The sequence below is a fragment of the Acomys russatus genome, chromosome 13, assembly GCF_903995435.1.
Source record: "Acomys russatus chromosome 13, mAcoRus1.1, whole genome shotgun sequence".
NCBI lineage: Eukaryota > Metazoa > Chordata > Mammalia > Rodentia > Muridae > Acomys > Acomys russatus.
The window spans coordinates 59,667,136-59,683,442 of record NC_067149.1 but is presented as its reverse complement, the minus strand read 5'-3'; the positions used below and the strand labels follow the sequence as shown (position 1 = coordinate 59,683,442).

Here is a 16,307-nt window from a genome sequence, read left to right as displayed (position 1 = left end):
ATCCTCGCCAACATGTGGTGTCATTTGAGTTTTTGATCTTAGCCATTCTGATGGGTGTAAGATGGAATCTCAGTGTCATTTTGATTTTCATTTCTCTGATGAATAACGAGGACGAGCATTTCTTTAAGTGTTTCTCGGCCATTTGATATTCCTCTGTTGAGAATTCTCTGTTAAGTCCCAAGCCCCATTTCGCAATTGGGTTGTTTGGTTTTGTGGTGTTTAATTTCTTGAGTTCTTTATATATTTTGGATATTAAACCTTTGTCAGATGCAGGGTTGGTGAAGATCTTTTCCCATTCTGTAGGCTGTCGCTTTGTTCTCTTGACAGTGTCTCCTGCCTTACAGAAGCTTCTCAGCCTCATGAGGTCCCATTTTTTAATTGTTGACATTAAGGCCTAGGCTGTTGGTGTACTGTTCAGGAAGTTGTTTCCTGTGCCTATGTGTCCCAGGCTCTTCCCCATTTTTTCCTCTAACTGATTTAATGTCTCTGGTTTTAAGTTGAGGTCTTTAATCCACTTGGACTTGAGTTTTGTGCATGGTGACACATGTAGACATCCAGTTAGACCAGCACCATTTGTTGAAGATGCTATCCTTTTTCCATTGAATAGATTTGGCTTCTTTGTCAAAAATCAAGTGAGCAAATGTGTGTGGATTCATCTCTGGGTCTTCAATTCGATTCCATTGATCCACCAGTCTATTCCTTTGCCAGTACCATGCTGTTTTAATTACTGTTGCTCTGTAGTACAGCTTGAGATCAGGTATGGAGATTCCTCCGGAGGATCTTTTGTTGTATAGGATTGTTTTTGCTATTCTGGGTTTTTTATTTCTCCATATGAATTTGAGAATTGATCTTTCAATATCTTCAAAATATTTTGTAGGTATTTTGATAGGGATTGCGTTGAATCTGTAAATTGCTTTGGTAGGATAGCCATTTTTACTATGTTGATTCTCCCAATCCACGAACAATGTAAATCCCTCCATCTTCTCATGTCATCTTCAATCTCTTTCTTCAGAGATTTGAAGTTTTTTTCGAATAAGTCCTTCACTTGCTTGGTTAGAGTTACTCCTAGATATTTTATATTGTTTGTGGCTATCGTGAAGGGAGCAGTTTTCCTAATTTCTTCCTCTGTCTGTTTGTCATTTGTATACAGGAAAGCTACTGACTTTTTTGAGTTTATTTTGTATCCTGCCAGTTTGCTGAAGGTGTTTATCAGCTGTAGGAGTTCTCTGGTGGAATTTTTCGGGTCACTTATATACACTATCATATCATCTGCAAATAAGGATAATTTGACTTCTTCTTTTCTCATTTGGATCCCCTTGATCTCCTTTTGCTGTCTTATTGCTCTGGCTAGAACTTCAAGAACTATATTGAAGAGATATGGGGACAGAGGGCAGCCTTGTCTGGTTCCCGATTTTAGAGGGATTTCCTTGAGTATCTCTCCATTTAATTTAATGTTGCTGTTGGTTTGCTGTATATAGCCTTTATTATGTTTAGATAAGTGCCTTGTATTCCCGATCTCTCCAGAACTTTGAACATAAATGAGGGTTGGATTTTGTCAAATGCTTTTTCTGCATCTAAAGAGATGATCATGTGGTTTTTCTCTTTCAGTTTGTTTATATGTGGATTACATTGCTGGATTTCTGTATGTTAAACCATCCCTGCATGCCTGGAATGAATCCTACCTGGTCATGGTGAATGATGTCTTTGATATTCTGTTGTATTCGCTTTGCGAGAATTTTGTTGAGTATTTTTGCATCAATGTTCATAAGAGAAATTGGTCTGAAATTCTCTTTTTTTGTTGGATCTTTGTGAAGTTTAGGTATCAATGTGACTGTGGCCTCATAGAAGGAATTTGGTAATATTCCTTCCATTTCTATCTTTCGGAATAGCTTGAATAGTATCGGTATTAGCTCCTCTTTGAAGGTCTGGTAGAATTCTGCACTGAAACCATCTGGCCCTGGGCTTTTTTTGGTTGGGAGACTATCAATGGTTGCTTCTATTTCTATAGGCGAAATAGGGCTATTTAATTTGTTTATCTGGTCTTGGTTCAATTTCGGCAAATGGAATCGGTCGAGAAATTTGTCCATTTTCCTTGAATTTTTTAATTTTGTGGCATAAATGCCTTTAAAGTAGGTTCTTACGATTCTTTGTATTTCTTCGGTGTCTGTTGTTATGTCTCCCTTTTCATTTCTGATTTTGTTAATTTGGATAGTGTTTCTCCGTCTTTTAGTTAGATTGGCTAACGGTTTGTCTATCGTGTTAATTTTCTCAAAGAACCAGCTCTTGGTTTTGTTGATTCTTTGGATTGTTCTCTTTGTTTCTAATTTATTGATTTCAGGCCTGAGTTTGATTATTTCTAGGCGTCTACTTCTCTTGGGTGTTTCTGCTTCTTTTTTTTCTACAGCTTCCAGATGTATTGTTAAGTTGTTTATGTGGGATGATTCCATTTTCTTTTTAAAGGCACTTAATGCTATGAATTTTCCTCTTAGCACTGCTTTCAATGTGTCCCACAAATTTGGGTATGTTGTTCCATCATTTTCATTGAATTTCAGGAAGTCTTTTATTTCTTCCTTTATTTCTTCTGTGACCCATGTGTCATTAAGTAGAAAGTTGTTTAGTTTCCACGTGTTAGAATGCTTTTTGTTATTTCTGTTGCTGTTGAAGTCCAGCCTGAGACCATGGTGATCTGATAAGATACAAGGTATTATTTCAATCTTCTTGTATCTGTTGAGGTTTGCTTCATGACCAACTATGTGATCAATTTTAGAGAATGTTCCGTGGGGTGCGGAGAAAAATGTATACTCCTTAGCGTTTGGGTGGAAAGTTCTGTAGATATCTGTTAGATCCATTTGCTTCATGACATTAGTTATTTCCCAGCTTAGTTTTTGAATCAAAGGCCTATCCTTGAGTGAAAGTGGGGTGTTGAAATCTCCCACTATTAATGTGTGGGTATCGATGAGTGGGGCAAGCTTTGTTAATAGGTCTTTTACAAATGTGGGAGCCCTTGTATTCGGAGCATAGATGTTCAAAATCGTGATGTCTTCTTGGTTGACTTTACCTTTGACAAGTACGAAGTGTCCATCTTCATCTCTTTTGATTAATTTTGGTTGAAAGTCTATTTTATTAGATATTAGAATGGCTACCCCAGCTTGTTTCTTGTGACCATTTGCTTGGAATATTTTTCCCCAACCTTTTACTCTGAGGCAATGTCTGTCCTTGTGGTTGAGGTGTGTTTCTTGAATGCAGAAGAATGTTGGGTCATGTTTATGCATCCACTCCGTTAGTCTGTGTCTTTTTATTGGAGAATTGAGACCATTGACGTTGAGAGATATTGATGATCAGTGATTGGTAAGTCCCTTCATTTTTGGTATTTGTAACAGTCAAGATTTTGTGAGGTTGTGATTTTGCAATGGTATTGTTACCTACTTCCTATGTAGTTATGGTTGTAGTTTGACCAGTTGGCGTGGAGTTTTTCTTCTAGTAACTTCTGTAAAGCCAGATTTGTGGCTAGGTACTGTTTGAATTTGTTTTTGTCATGGAATATATTGTCTTCTCCGTCAATGGTTGTTGGTAATTTTGCTGGATATAGTAGTCTTGCCTGGTATCTGTGTTCTCTTAGGGTTTGCAGCACCTCTGTCCAGGCCCTTCTGGCTTTCATGGGTTCTGCTGAGAAGTCAGGAGTAATTCTGATAGGTTTGCCTTCATATGTTACTCGGCCTTTTTCTCTTGCAGCTTTTAATATTTTTCCTTGTTCTGTATATTTTGTGTTGTTATTATTATGTGGCAGGAAGATTTTCTTTTCAGGTCTATTCTATTTGGTGTTCTGTAGGCCTCTTGTATGCTCGTATGCATCTCCTTCTTCAAATTGGGGAAATTTTCTTCCGTTATCTGATTAAAGATATATTCTGGGCTGTGGAGTCGGCTAGCATCCCTTTCCTCTATCCCAATTATTCTTAAGTTTTGTCATTTCGTGTTGTCTTTTAATTCTTGTATGGTCTGTGTCAGGAATTTTTCAGATTTAGCATTTCCCTGAATGGTTGTTTCCAGTTCTGCGATTGTATCTTCAAGTTCCGATATTCGTTCTTCCATTTCTTGCAATCTGTTAGATAAGGCCATCTCTGAGATGCTTGCTTTCTTCTTTGCAGACTCTTGATCACGTTTTTCTTCTGTGTGTTCCTGCATTGTAGCTTCCATTTTTATCTTCATGTCTTGGACTGTTTTAATGATTTCCATCATCTGGTTATTTGTATTTTTCTGAAATTCTTCAAGTGCCTCTTTATATGAATCTTTTAACTCTTCAGCCCTCTTGTTTGCCTTCTCCTGCATTTGTTTACAGATTTTATTTGTTTCTTCCATTATCATCTTCTTTACTAAGGACTTGAGGTCATTTTCTTGCCTATCCATTGATGTTAGGTTCTCTAGGTTGTTTTCATTGGGAATGTTGGGATCCGGAGATGTCAAACTGTTTTGGCTTTTGATAGCATTCTTACGCTGTCCTCTTGTCATTTTGATGGCTCTGATGTTGGAAGGTATTTTGTAGTGACCTTCGCTGGTTGAGAGTGGTTAATTGATGACTGATTATAGGTCAGGTGCTCTTGCCTGTGGGGATCAGGGCGTATTTTTGTGGAACAGGTAGGTGATCCGGTTTCACTCCTGGTGATTTTCCTCTGCCCCCTAGGCTCCAGGCTGAGCCAGCCAAAGTAGATATCTGTTTGGACTTTACTGCTGTAATTCAGATCAGCAGTCTTGGGACCTATAATAAGGTCCGCAGACAAACGTTCTGGCTGAGTAGGTTGATCCCAGCTGCCTGTCCTTCCTGTGGCTTTGTAGTCAAGACCCCAGGTAGATCAGATCTTCTGGGGGTGTAGTTGTCTTTTAGCTCTGCCTCTATACTCTGTAGCAGTGCCCAACCTCTCCCAGTACTATATGCCTGGAGGGACCAAGGTTGCTCTTGGTCAGCAATTAGACACTGCAAGTAAGACCCTCTTTTCGTCTCCGGATAAAGTGAGAGTGCCTGCCTTGCTCAGGCCAGGATCAAATCTTCCTGCCGGGCTATGATGGATCCCTCACACTCTAGGACAGCAATTAGACACTGCAAACACGGCCCATCCATGTCTCGTCTCCCGATAATGTGAGAGTGCCTGCCTTGCTCGGGCCAGGATCTCCAGCTGGGCTCTCTCGTTCGAGGAGCAGGGAGCGCAGGGCCAGCTCAGCTGGGCTCTCTCTTTCGGGGAGCAGGGAGCGCAGGGCCAGGGCCTTGCGGCTGGGCGGTTAGTAAGACTAGCCTTGCAGAGCTCTGGCGGTCTCCTGCGGGACCAGATCTTCCCGCCGGGCTATGATGGTCCCCTCACACTCTAGGACAGCAATTAGACAATGCAGATACGACCCATCCACGTCTCGTCTCCAGATAATGTGAGAGTGCCTCTGGTGTGGCATTTTTAACTCTCTCTGGATGGATTCTGGTAACTAATGTTACAAATTTTAATTAGTTTTTGGTGAACCCTTTTCCGTTTGTTTTGGTCACTTTGAACAGCAACAGCTATAAATAGGAATGAGTCCGCACTGGCTATCTGAAGTGCAGACATCCTTCCCTGGGAAGCATCATGCTGCAAAGAGGACCCTTGCTGCTAAGCAACCAGAGCCTTCCTCCACCTTCAGGAGGAGCAGGTGCATGACTCACTGGCAGGTGATGCTGTCATTAGTTCGCACACTGGAGAGGGGATCTGTGTAGGCGTGAACACTGAAGACCCGTTAATTTTCCATCACACAGAAAGCCCTTGGATTTAAGAGAAATTACCCTTTTTGGGCTTAACTTCCTACTCCCATAGGGAAAGACTGGATCTTTGTGGAACTCATGGGTACTTTACAAGTTTCAAAACAACCAGCAACCGAGATAGTTATATTATAAAACAGAGTGGTGTATTTGTGAAGGAGAAAAAGGAAGAGGGAGGAGAAGCTATCTTCTTGGCTTCTGAATTCAGTCCCTTCCTCAGAAGTTGAAGAAGTAGGTTTTCCTATTTTGAACGTTTGTTGTTTCTTGAGAAGCTGGCAGCTATGAACACCACCCCACTGCTCTGAAGCAATCCTGTAAAAAAAACACTTTGCTTCTTTGTCCCGGTTTGGTTTTCTGTTGCTGTGATCAACACCACAACCAAAAGCAACCTGAAAAGAAAAGAGTTCATTTGGTTTACACGTCAATCACAGTCCATCCTGAGGGGGCAGGGACCGCAAGGCAGGATGTCAAGGCAGAGCCTTGAAACCTTCCCCATAGCTTCCTCCACTGTCCTTCTAATACAGCGCAGGTCCACTTGACAGAGTGCTGGGGATGGCACTACCCACCGTGGGCTGTACCCTCCTACTTCAATTGGCAATCCAGAAAATGCCTCACAGACACGCCCATAAGCCAAGCAGATGGTCACAATTCCTCAATTGGTCTTTCTTTCCAGGGACAGCTGGGCTTGGGTTACAGTATTGTGTCACAATATCTAACTAGCACACTATTACAATGGCCAGTGATTCTAGGCTTCTAAATTTCAAGCCCAGTGTTTTTCTTACTTATTTTTGTTGCCTTCGTGTTTTGTTATTTGCTTATGAAAGGTTCTATCTGGATGATCCTTATTAGAGGTACAAACAAAGAGTAGAGTAGAGGCTAAGGGAACTGTACCCGTTTCACAATGAGTGAACTTTTTAATACAGTGTTTTGAAGAATGTAGTCTCAGAAAATACCATAATCCTTTATATGGAATGATTTTTCGTTTCCCTTGGATTTTCTCATCTCGCCGGTGGATTCTTTGCCAGGATTCAGGCCTGGTTTGTTAGAAACACCAAAAACTATCCCTTAAACTCCTCAGAGTTTGGATGTGATCCATCTAATCAGGAGACAATCTTGATGGTGGGAGGTGGCTTCTGGCTGTGGACTAAACAGAATCCATATATGTCTAGTCCCAATCAAAACTTGAACCCCTGCCTTCTAGAGTCATATTACCAGCAAAGAATGCTGTCAGCCACACGAGTACAAAGAAAGACTTATGATATCACATAATTGTGGGTGTGTCTCTGCTCACATGTGCATGTTGGAGGCCTGGAGAGAGGAAGGAAGGAAGTGCTTATTAGCATCAGCCACTACTGTCCTGGGGTAAAGATGCTGCCCACTGTGTTTGAATGCAGGCTTGGTGTCCCCGCCCACAGTACACGTTCACCTAGAAATAAGGGAAGGAGTCAGGAGACATGACAACCCCACACGCCACTGGGTCTGTACTTGGTTCATCTTGTCTGCCTTGTAACTTCTGCTTAGAAAGGCCCTAGGGAGAGGGAGAGGGAACATGTTCTCTCCACTGGACGCTAAAACAAAAGTACTCTGCCACACCTTAGAACGACTTAGTAATAACACTTTAGGAGGGGGAGATAGTGAATTAGTGAACAGAGAAGCAAAGCTGCATTGAGGATGACACGACTGGTTTGCACTCGGGCAAGCAACAGAAATCAACTCAGAAGAGTTTCCACTCTAGTATAAAGCCACATGACTAACTGCTGCTGTCTCAGCACCGGCCAAACAGCCATACAAATGTGTTGAAATGTCCAAAGCAGCTAAGTCAGTCCATGGATTAAACACATACAAACAGCTGTGAGTGTTCAACCTTGCCAGAGTGTACAAAATACACGCTGTAAATACTTATGTACAGACATGTCACAGAATGCATGTTTTTCAGAGGTTTATTTTTACTGTTCTTAGTTACGGATTAGGGAGGGTGGACTGTGCAGGTGTCTGTTGAGGCTAAGGCATCTCGTTGATCATTGACCGGGAGAGAAAGTTGTAGGCTGCCCAAAGTAAGGGTTCAGTATCAAACTGGGGTCCTCTGGAAGAGCAGCGTGCGAGGCAGCCCAGTTAGGGGTAAAGGATCCATAGGCAGGCAACAGACTTACACACAGCCCTTGCTCCAGTTGTTAGGAAACCCCAGCTGCATGTCTGCTGCGTATGTGTAGGAGGCCCAGGTCCAGCCTATGCATGCTCTTTGGCTGGTGATTCATTCTCTGTGAGCTCCTTAGTTGTTTTGTTGTTGTTGTTGTTGTTGTTGTTGTTGTTTGTTTTTTTGTGTGTGTGCTTTGTTTTGGTTTGGTTTGTTTTTTTGAAACAAAGTCTCTATATACCACTGGCTGACCTGGCACTCACTTTGTATACCAGGCCTTCTCACTTCTAGCTTTTCTTTGAATTTTGAAAGAAAAAAAAACAAAACAAAACAAAACAGAATGTATGTGTTTTGTTAGAATCATCTCACACTAGCTCACAAGTTCATATCCAATATTTTACCTTGTTAGATAATATTTTCATTACCTTGCATGTAGAGAAAAATGAGTTTATAATGAGAAAGATACATGAAAGAAAGAATGCTCAAAACAGTGTGAAAACAGTATTCATCTCAGATGAAATTGTTCCGCCACCCGCTGCTGTCTGCGTCAGACATTCCCTCGTCTCCTGCATTTCATCTGTTTCGTTTCAGTTAACAAACAGCAAAAAAATCGCACAACTTCATGCAGGTTTCACTCTCTTCTGCTACCCCCCTGCCCCCCACTGTGGTGGCCTTCTGAGGCTCAGACCCACAGCCGATTTATCACGGGAGCCACAAAGGACAGAGAGTCCTTTCCTCTGAGACGAATTTTGGGGCAAAGAGATGGGTGAGAGCCCGGGTTTCTGTTTTCCAGACTGCAAGGCTGGTGCCGGTCATTCAAAACGAGAAGGTCAATACAAAAGGCACAGAAGAGCAATCCAGGGGAAGGACCAAAAGGGCATGGATGCCTCACACATGTGCGGCCAGCTGGGCTTCTCCTTAGGCCCGAGACTCAAGAAGAAGGAAGGAAGTGATTGGGAAAACAACCCGGAAGCAGTAGCTGCTGTAAATGGCATTTCAGAGAATATTCCATCACAGGAAGCTGTAATCTGTCATTTAACATAAGCAGGTGCAGTCCCGAATGCTCTTCAGATGAGAGTTGACATGTATGGATCATGAGTTCCAGGAGAGGGACAAGATACAAGCTACATTTATTCAAGTGTACTGAGTGTGGTCTCATTTCAAAATGACAACTTTTCAGAAGAAGATTGAGCTATGCCGGCGCCTGCCGTGACTGTTCACAGTACTAAAGGCCCCTAGGTGGCTAAGTCCTGCCACAGCAAGCATCTTCTCCACACTAGGTGCCTTGGATAGAGAATTGTTTACTGTAAGAAAACAGGAAAGTGGTCTCCAAAGGCTGCAAAGATTTTGCAAAGTAGTAGACAGGAAGGAAGAAAGGAGAAAAGGAAGGAAGAAGAGAAAGGAGGGAGGGAAGGAGGGCGGGAGGGAGGAAGGAAGGGAGAGAGGGAGGAAGGAAGGGAGAGAGGGAGGAAGGAAGGAAGGTCAGTTGCCCAGTCTGCAAGGTAAAGTGAGCTGAAGAAATGAACAAACCAAAGCACTGGCTTCTCACCTAGTCCCCAGGAGAGGTAACACCAGGCTTGCTTACTTGATTAAGTAGATAATTAGGGACAGGTATGCACAAACACCCAGTTAGTAATTGTGTTAGGTGGCCTGCCATTTCTCCAGCCCCCCTCAATGAAAAATTTTAAGCTGCAGTTCTTGGTTTTACGTTCAAACATAGGATGAGCCTACAATTTTCTTCATTGTTTATTTTCCTGTTGCTGCTTTTGAACTACCTGCTGCTAGGGCTGTCACATGGCCTGTGTCCGCCCATCATTTTAAAAATTTATTCTGGATTCCCTCTCCTATTTTATGAAATTGAGTACTTAGTTCAGTTTTTCTAGTCCCTGCCCCCTTTTTCCTGAAATGTTTGTTGGTTGAACTTGCCTTTGATGTTTGCATCCATCCTGAAGACACATGAGCATCACCAAGAATTGTAATGCGGGACAGTTTCAGAGACAGTTCCACTGATTTGTTTGTGCCACCAATGCCCTGGACTCAGTTTCTCTAGTAAGAAGTCCAGTGTTAACTGAGCCATGTTCTTTCATGGGGAGTACACTTTGTTTTTCTCTTCACCGCACCCGTTTGTCATCAATATCCCTACATTTCACTGTAGTGGATACATTCTTTTGGATATTTGTGTCCTAGGGCTTTCGGCACTTTCTTCCTCAGAAAGTCTTAGACAATACGACCTCAGCTGTTACCATTCCCCTATAGATTTTATTTTCTCCACTGAGGCTCTTTTTTTATATATATATATAAATAATAAGATTTATAAATTTGTTACCCAAACTTTTTATTAAGATTTCAAATCATAGCCGGGCGGTGGTGGTGCACGCCTTTAATCCCAGCACTCGGCGGGCAGAGGCAGGTGGATCGTGTGAGTTCTAGGCCAGCCTGGCCTACAAAGTGAGTACAGGACAGCCAAAGCTACACAGAGAAACCCTGTCTTGAAAAACTATAAAAAAAAAATTCAAATCATGCTTTCCTTCTTATGAGCTACGGACACCTTCTGAGAAGGTGCCCTCCGCCAGCTCAGTCAGTCACTCTTGGCTCCTTTGTCTGCATTGCAGCTTTCAAATATGGCAACACCAGTTGACACTGCTTTGATCTTTGATTTTACTTAAGAAGAGGAGAACCATCTTCTTATCCTTTCAGGGTTTGGGAAGCACTCCACTATGGACCCAGCCACTGAGCTGGTACGGAACAGCTGCTGTTTTCTGCTTTGACGGGGCAGCGTGAAGGAGGAATCTGCGTTACCCCATTCCTCGCTCTACATCCCCAGACCCTTTATACCATGGGTTGCCATTTTTCACTCACCACCAAACACAAGCTCAGCCACCTCTATCTCAAGGCCCCTGATAGCTCCACCTCATGGGTTCAACCTGTTACATTCTAGGGGGTCTTGATCAGGTTCCGTATCGCTGTCGCTGTTGTTCCATCTGTAAGTTAAGGAAATAAAAGGCTGGCAAAGCTGGAGTGTGACAGGTAGCAGAATGGAAATCAGCCAGTGAAGAAAAGCTTTTATTAGAGGCGAGGAACCAGATACAGTACAGCAAACATCGTCTGCAAAGCAGAGCAGGACTTTTAAAAGTCTCTGAAGGAGACTGTGCTGCCTGTCTACTACTTCTGAGCAGAAGGTCCAGGTCCACATTCTACATGGACTTGTTGGCACATCAGTCTCTGTATGGTAATGTGGTCAACCTGAATTAAGTGGCTAACATGAGAACATACCATGTGTGTCTTTCTGGATCTGAGTTACCTCACTCAGGATGATTGTCTGCAGTTCCATCCATTTCAAGATTTCCTTGTTTTTAATTCATTGGTATAGAATTTTGTATATTGATGCAAAACAAGTATAATTTTGATACATTGGTATAGAATTCAAATCTAAGATTATTCTTCACACACATACGCGCACACACACTATATATACACACATATATATACATATATATATATATATAATTTCTACTCTAATATGAGGTATTATACCCATCCAACTCAGTTATAATACTAGATTTACTTCCAATACCTTGAAAGTGGTGCTGCAGCCTATTTGGGATAATTAAGTAATGCAAGCTAATTGTTAGTTGAACAAATCATGGTCAAATACTAGTATAATTTTATCACAATATATATCCTAGGTCTAACAAATAGATACGATTCTATAGATACATAAGGTAAAATAGTTATAGTCTTCAAAGGCCTCAGAGACCTACAAAATATGGCATTTAAAGATGTTTTTATTATCCTAAAGATTCTTTGACAAGACAGGTTAACTCCTGGCAACACCCAGCCTACCTCAAAGAAGATGATCAACATCAAAGAACCTCCTTATGGAGATGGCTGCAGATGTGCCCAACAAGCCACTGGGCAAAATTTCCTTGTTTCTGCCACAGACAGAATTCTGCCTAAAAATGGGCAAGCTTAGATGCAGGCAAAGTTGATGGCAGAACTCTGCCAAGACAGGGTAAACAAGTCCTCAATAGTTCCTGCCTCACAAATATGTCTGTCAGATATACTGGGGTAGAAGGCTGTAGATGATGCTCCAAGGTTGTAGGGAGTGTTGGGTGACTGTTCAGGCAGCAAACTGTCTCTGTCATTTCTTCATTTTGGAAGCTGCTAACCTGCACTTTCAGTTCACTCAGGTAATTAAGTTTTATTCATTCTTAAGTCTCTGATGAGGTTGAAGACCAGATAGTTTGATCTTACAGTTAATCTTAGTTGGTTAGGGGTTAAGATGTTTTTAGATCAAGATAAATGTTTTAAGTTAACAGAAATGAGATATGATAGATACTGATTTTCATTCAGGGATTTAGACTCAACAAGATAGGAAAGATGTTTACTTCAAGTTTGCCAAATACAAATAGCCCAATCACTATGAATGTAACATTTATATAATTCCTGATTGTCTTGTGGTTCTTGCTGCTGTATGTAGTCTATTTTATTCATGTGTAATAATATAAATGTATATGTTTTTTAAAAAAGAAACATATTTTTTAAAAAAATCCCGAAAAAAGTCTCTGAAGGATTTTCCTCCTGTAATTTAGGAACAAGGGTAAAATGACTGACTGCCCCACATCCTGATCAGTCTTGCCCTGTCAGCCAACAGCTCTGTCCTACTGGTAAGGGAGATAGAAAGCAAATCCTTTGTTTTAAATTGCTGGGGTTAGAAGGGTGAGGAAGAAGCCTCCATCTTTGTCTACTTTTCATGAAATCTGTCGAAGTCCTAGTCTCTCAGTTCTGCTTTACTCCCTCCAATGCTGAGGATTCTTTGCAGGCTTCACGTTAGGAAGAGACACATTAGGTTTTTCTGTTTAAAAAAACAAACAAACAAACAAACCACTGATCAAGGCAGAATGTATTTTGTATGGAAAATGCCTGGTTTGCTTCAGAAAGTAGAGACCTCATCTAAGTTAAATGGAAAAGAGCGGTAGGGAGCTGGCCTCATGGGAGAACATGACGCAGCCTTGAGGAAAGGAGAGAGGAGCAAAGAGGCCGCCATCTTGAGCTTGGGCCCTTATGAAGCTCTGAGGAATGCAATGATGTTTCTCTGTCCCTCTGTCCTTCCATCCATCCTCTCTTCCCTGCACAGCTCCTTGCCCTCACCTTCCCCAATTGCTACAAAGGCAGAAATAGTCTTCCTGTGCCAAATTTCTCACTTAAAGGATCAAATTAAACCTCACATGGGCCTTTGTGCCTTCTTCACTTTGCCATTCTTTCAGAATCGACCTACCGACACCAGGCGACCATCGATGATGAACTTGTTTCTATGGAGATCCTAGACACCGCTGGCCAGGTGAGCAGGCGTGCAGCTGTCTACCGCATCAGATAAAAGAGAGATGATAATGTAAAAGGAAAACTCCAGCACTTTTTTATACATGACTGAAAGCACATAGCTTCCATTATCTAGTCACTTCCTACATGAACACTTATGTACTTTGATCTTGTGTAAGCAGCCCTGTGCTTTACAAAGGCACTGGAGATAGTTCAATAGCCACAGACCATCTAGAGTAGAATCTCATTCCATATTTAGAGGGTGAGGGTGCCAATGTATTCACAGGTTTCTATAACCAGGTTTTTTGAAATGCTTGGATGGATTTAAATAAGCGTCTCTATTGGAAAGAATTACTCATGTCCTCATGTGTAAGGTATTTGAGAGAGCCTTGGTCTACACGCCAGTCCTCTCTGACCACCACACACAGGTTTGCTTGTGTGTTTCGGGTCCCATTATGTGGAGATGCTCCCCTGCAGCACTTGCAAATTTTCTTTGACATCAGTCAGATCAGGTCTTTGTTCCCAAATATATAAATGACCACAGGAGTAAAGGTTAGGTGGCCAGTCATGCCCTTGGTGCTGTAGCAAGGACCTGTGGCCTTCATGAATACTTGAATCAAAGTGTTTAATCCAAGAAAAAATATGCTCCTGAAATTAATTAACCTCATTTCCTTCTCCTCCCCCCCACCTTAGGCATGGCCCTTCACACAGCACTGAACACTGAGACAGGCAGAAGCCTCTAGAAGACAATAAACCCTGTGAAAACAATGCTTTTCTCCCTCTCCTTTCTTCTTCCTTCCTTCTCTTTTCCTTCCTTTCTTCTTTTCTCCTTCTCTTCTTGTCTTTATTCTTCTCCTCCACTCCCTCCCTCCCTCCCCCTCCATCCCTCGTCCCTCAGACAGTTTCTATCTCATCATCTGACCACATAGCTCAGGCTGGAACATGACATCATCTCACATCAGCCGCCAAGCACTAGAATCGCAGGTGCATGCACCTCTAGACTCAAGCAGCAACACCTTCAGACTATCCAAGTTTTCTTCTTATGAAGGAGTAGTCAGTCACCCCTCGGACAGTCACTGCAGGAGAATTTTCATCGTCACCACTACTGTATAACACAAATTAGAGCATTGGGGTGGGGTGGGGGGATCCTAATCCTCAAGCTTAAACAGTAGACTTTATACAGCTTGTCACTGGTTTGTTTGTTTGTTTGTTTGTTTTGTTTTGTTTTTCTGTTCTTGGGGTTATCAACTATCTATAATCTGAACAAGAAGAATATTAAGACAAATGGAGGGGGTGAGCTGTACTTATCTTCCAAACTGATTAAAAAAATAAGCTCATCCAGGAAAACAGCCAAGACATTTAATAACAAGCAAATCCAAGGCGGCATAAATAAGGGATAACTACGCAATAACAGTGTGCACTTTTGGGCCCAGGTCTCCTGCTCATGGGTCTTTTCTTTGCCCACAGGAAGACACTATCCAGAGGGAAGGGCACATGCGCTGGGGGGAAGGCTTCGTGCTGGTCTACGATATCACTGATAGAGGGAGCTTTGAAGAAGTGCTGCCGCTGAAGAACGTCTTAGATGAAATCAAAAAGCCCAAAAACGTAACTCTCATCTTGGTCGGAAACAAAGCAGACTTGGACCACTCCAGACAAGTGAGCACAGAAGAAGGGGAGAAGCTGGCTACAGAACTGGCTTGTGCGTTTTACGAATGTTCGGCCTGCACGGGAGAAGGGAACATCGCCGAGGTATTCTATGAGCTCTGTCGCGAGGTGCGTCGCAGGAGGATGGTGCAAGGCAAGACAAGGCGACGCAGCTCCACCACACACGTCAAGCAAGCGATTAACAAGATGCTCACCAAAATCAGTAGTTAGAGGCCCTGCCAAGGTGTGCCGAAAAATGGGAAGTCCTTCCTGGCTCTTCTTTTGCCCTTCCAAACACGAGCAAAGTATTCTATTCCTTATTCTGACTTTGGGAAACGTCAGGGTTTCTCCCGGTTTCCGGTCTGCTTTCTGCTGGGACGTTCTCGAGTGTCTTCTGTGGTCCCATGCTGTGACGGTCTCTCCTTTTCCTGCTTGCGTAGGATCCGTGCTAGAGTAGTTTGAAGTTGTAACCACCAAAGATGCTGCAGTGGCTGGGTTCGTGGACGCTAACTTTAGGCTTAAATGAGGTGAAGTCTTTTCAAAGGCAGTTTAGGATTCTGCTTCTTGTGGAAGACTACAAAGGTCACCATAGGTTTTGGGATGTCTGCTGAGGAGTTGAGAAGGTAGCTGAGTGGTTGGAGTGGGGAACAGAACTCTAGTTCCCATTTGAAGTGAGGTTTTATTATTGATGTTGTTATTGTTATCTTTCTTAAATTATGCAGTTTTTCTTTATTTCATTTTTAGGTTGAAATGTTATCACAGATTTTTGTTTTTGTAATGTAACTGTCCATTTCAATTCAAGTTGGTTCTCTCACTGATCTTTAGCATTCCTTACACCCCCGAGTCTATTACACTTTCCCTAATAACAAAAGAAAGAAGACCCCTATTCACACCGTGCTGTGGCTTTGCTCCCCGACGCTTGGGTGACGGAACACACCTGGAATCTTTGTACCGAAGCTTGAATTCCCTGAATGTTAGTAGAGGAATTATAATTAGAGGTACCCGGTTTGTTTATTACTCTATTAGCACTGTAGCGGAAAGGTGACCCTCTAAATAAGAAAATTATGATGTTTAGTTATTCCTCACTGGAAACCGTGGCTGAATCCCATGTGGTCAGAAGGAGCCAGCCTCTGATTCAGGAAGTTGGCCACAGGCCTTCTTAGCTGTTTAACCTTTGACTAAGATTAATTCACGTGGGAGAATTCAGAAAAAGAATGGATGATTAAAATTCATTATACCTGAATGAGCGTGGATGTTACGTAACTGCCAAGAGTTTATGACCTTTTTCTCCATTTCCTGCCCCATATATTAAGATTTGGGCACTTTATTTTAGAAGAAAAAATATATATCTTTTACATATGTATGTATTTATATGTATACATATAAGTATGTATAAAATTTGTAAGCATTGGAGGCTTTAATTCACCAATGTATTTG

At 42.1% G+C, this 16,307-nt stretch overlaps 1 protein-coding gene across 1 annotated transcript in view; it reads left to right on the top strand.

Moving 5' to 3' along the window:
- Rerg (RAS like estrogen regulated growth inhibitor) overlaps positions 1–15,691 on the top strand; it is a 111,846-nt gene extending 96,155 nt beyond the window's left edge. Inside the window, exons 3-4 of the mRNA XM_051155508.1 lie at positions 13,175–13,248; positions 14,694–15,691. Of these exons, the coding sequence (XP_051011465.1) occupies positions 13,175–13,248; positions 14,694–15,101 (482 nt within the window). The 3' untranslated portion in view covers positions 15,102–15,691. The remainder of the gene's footprint in view (positions 1–13,174; positions 13,249–14,693) is intronic.
- Positions 15,692–16,307: the final 616 nt, after the last annotated feature.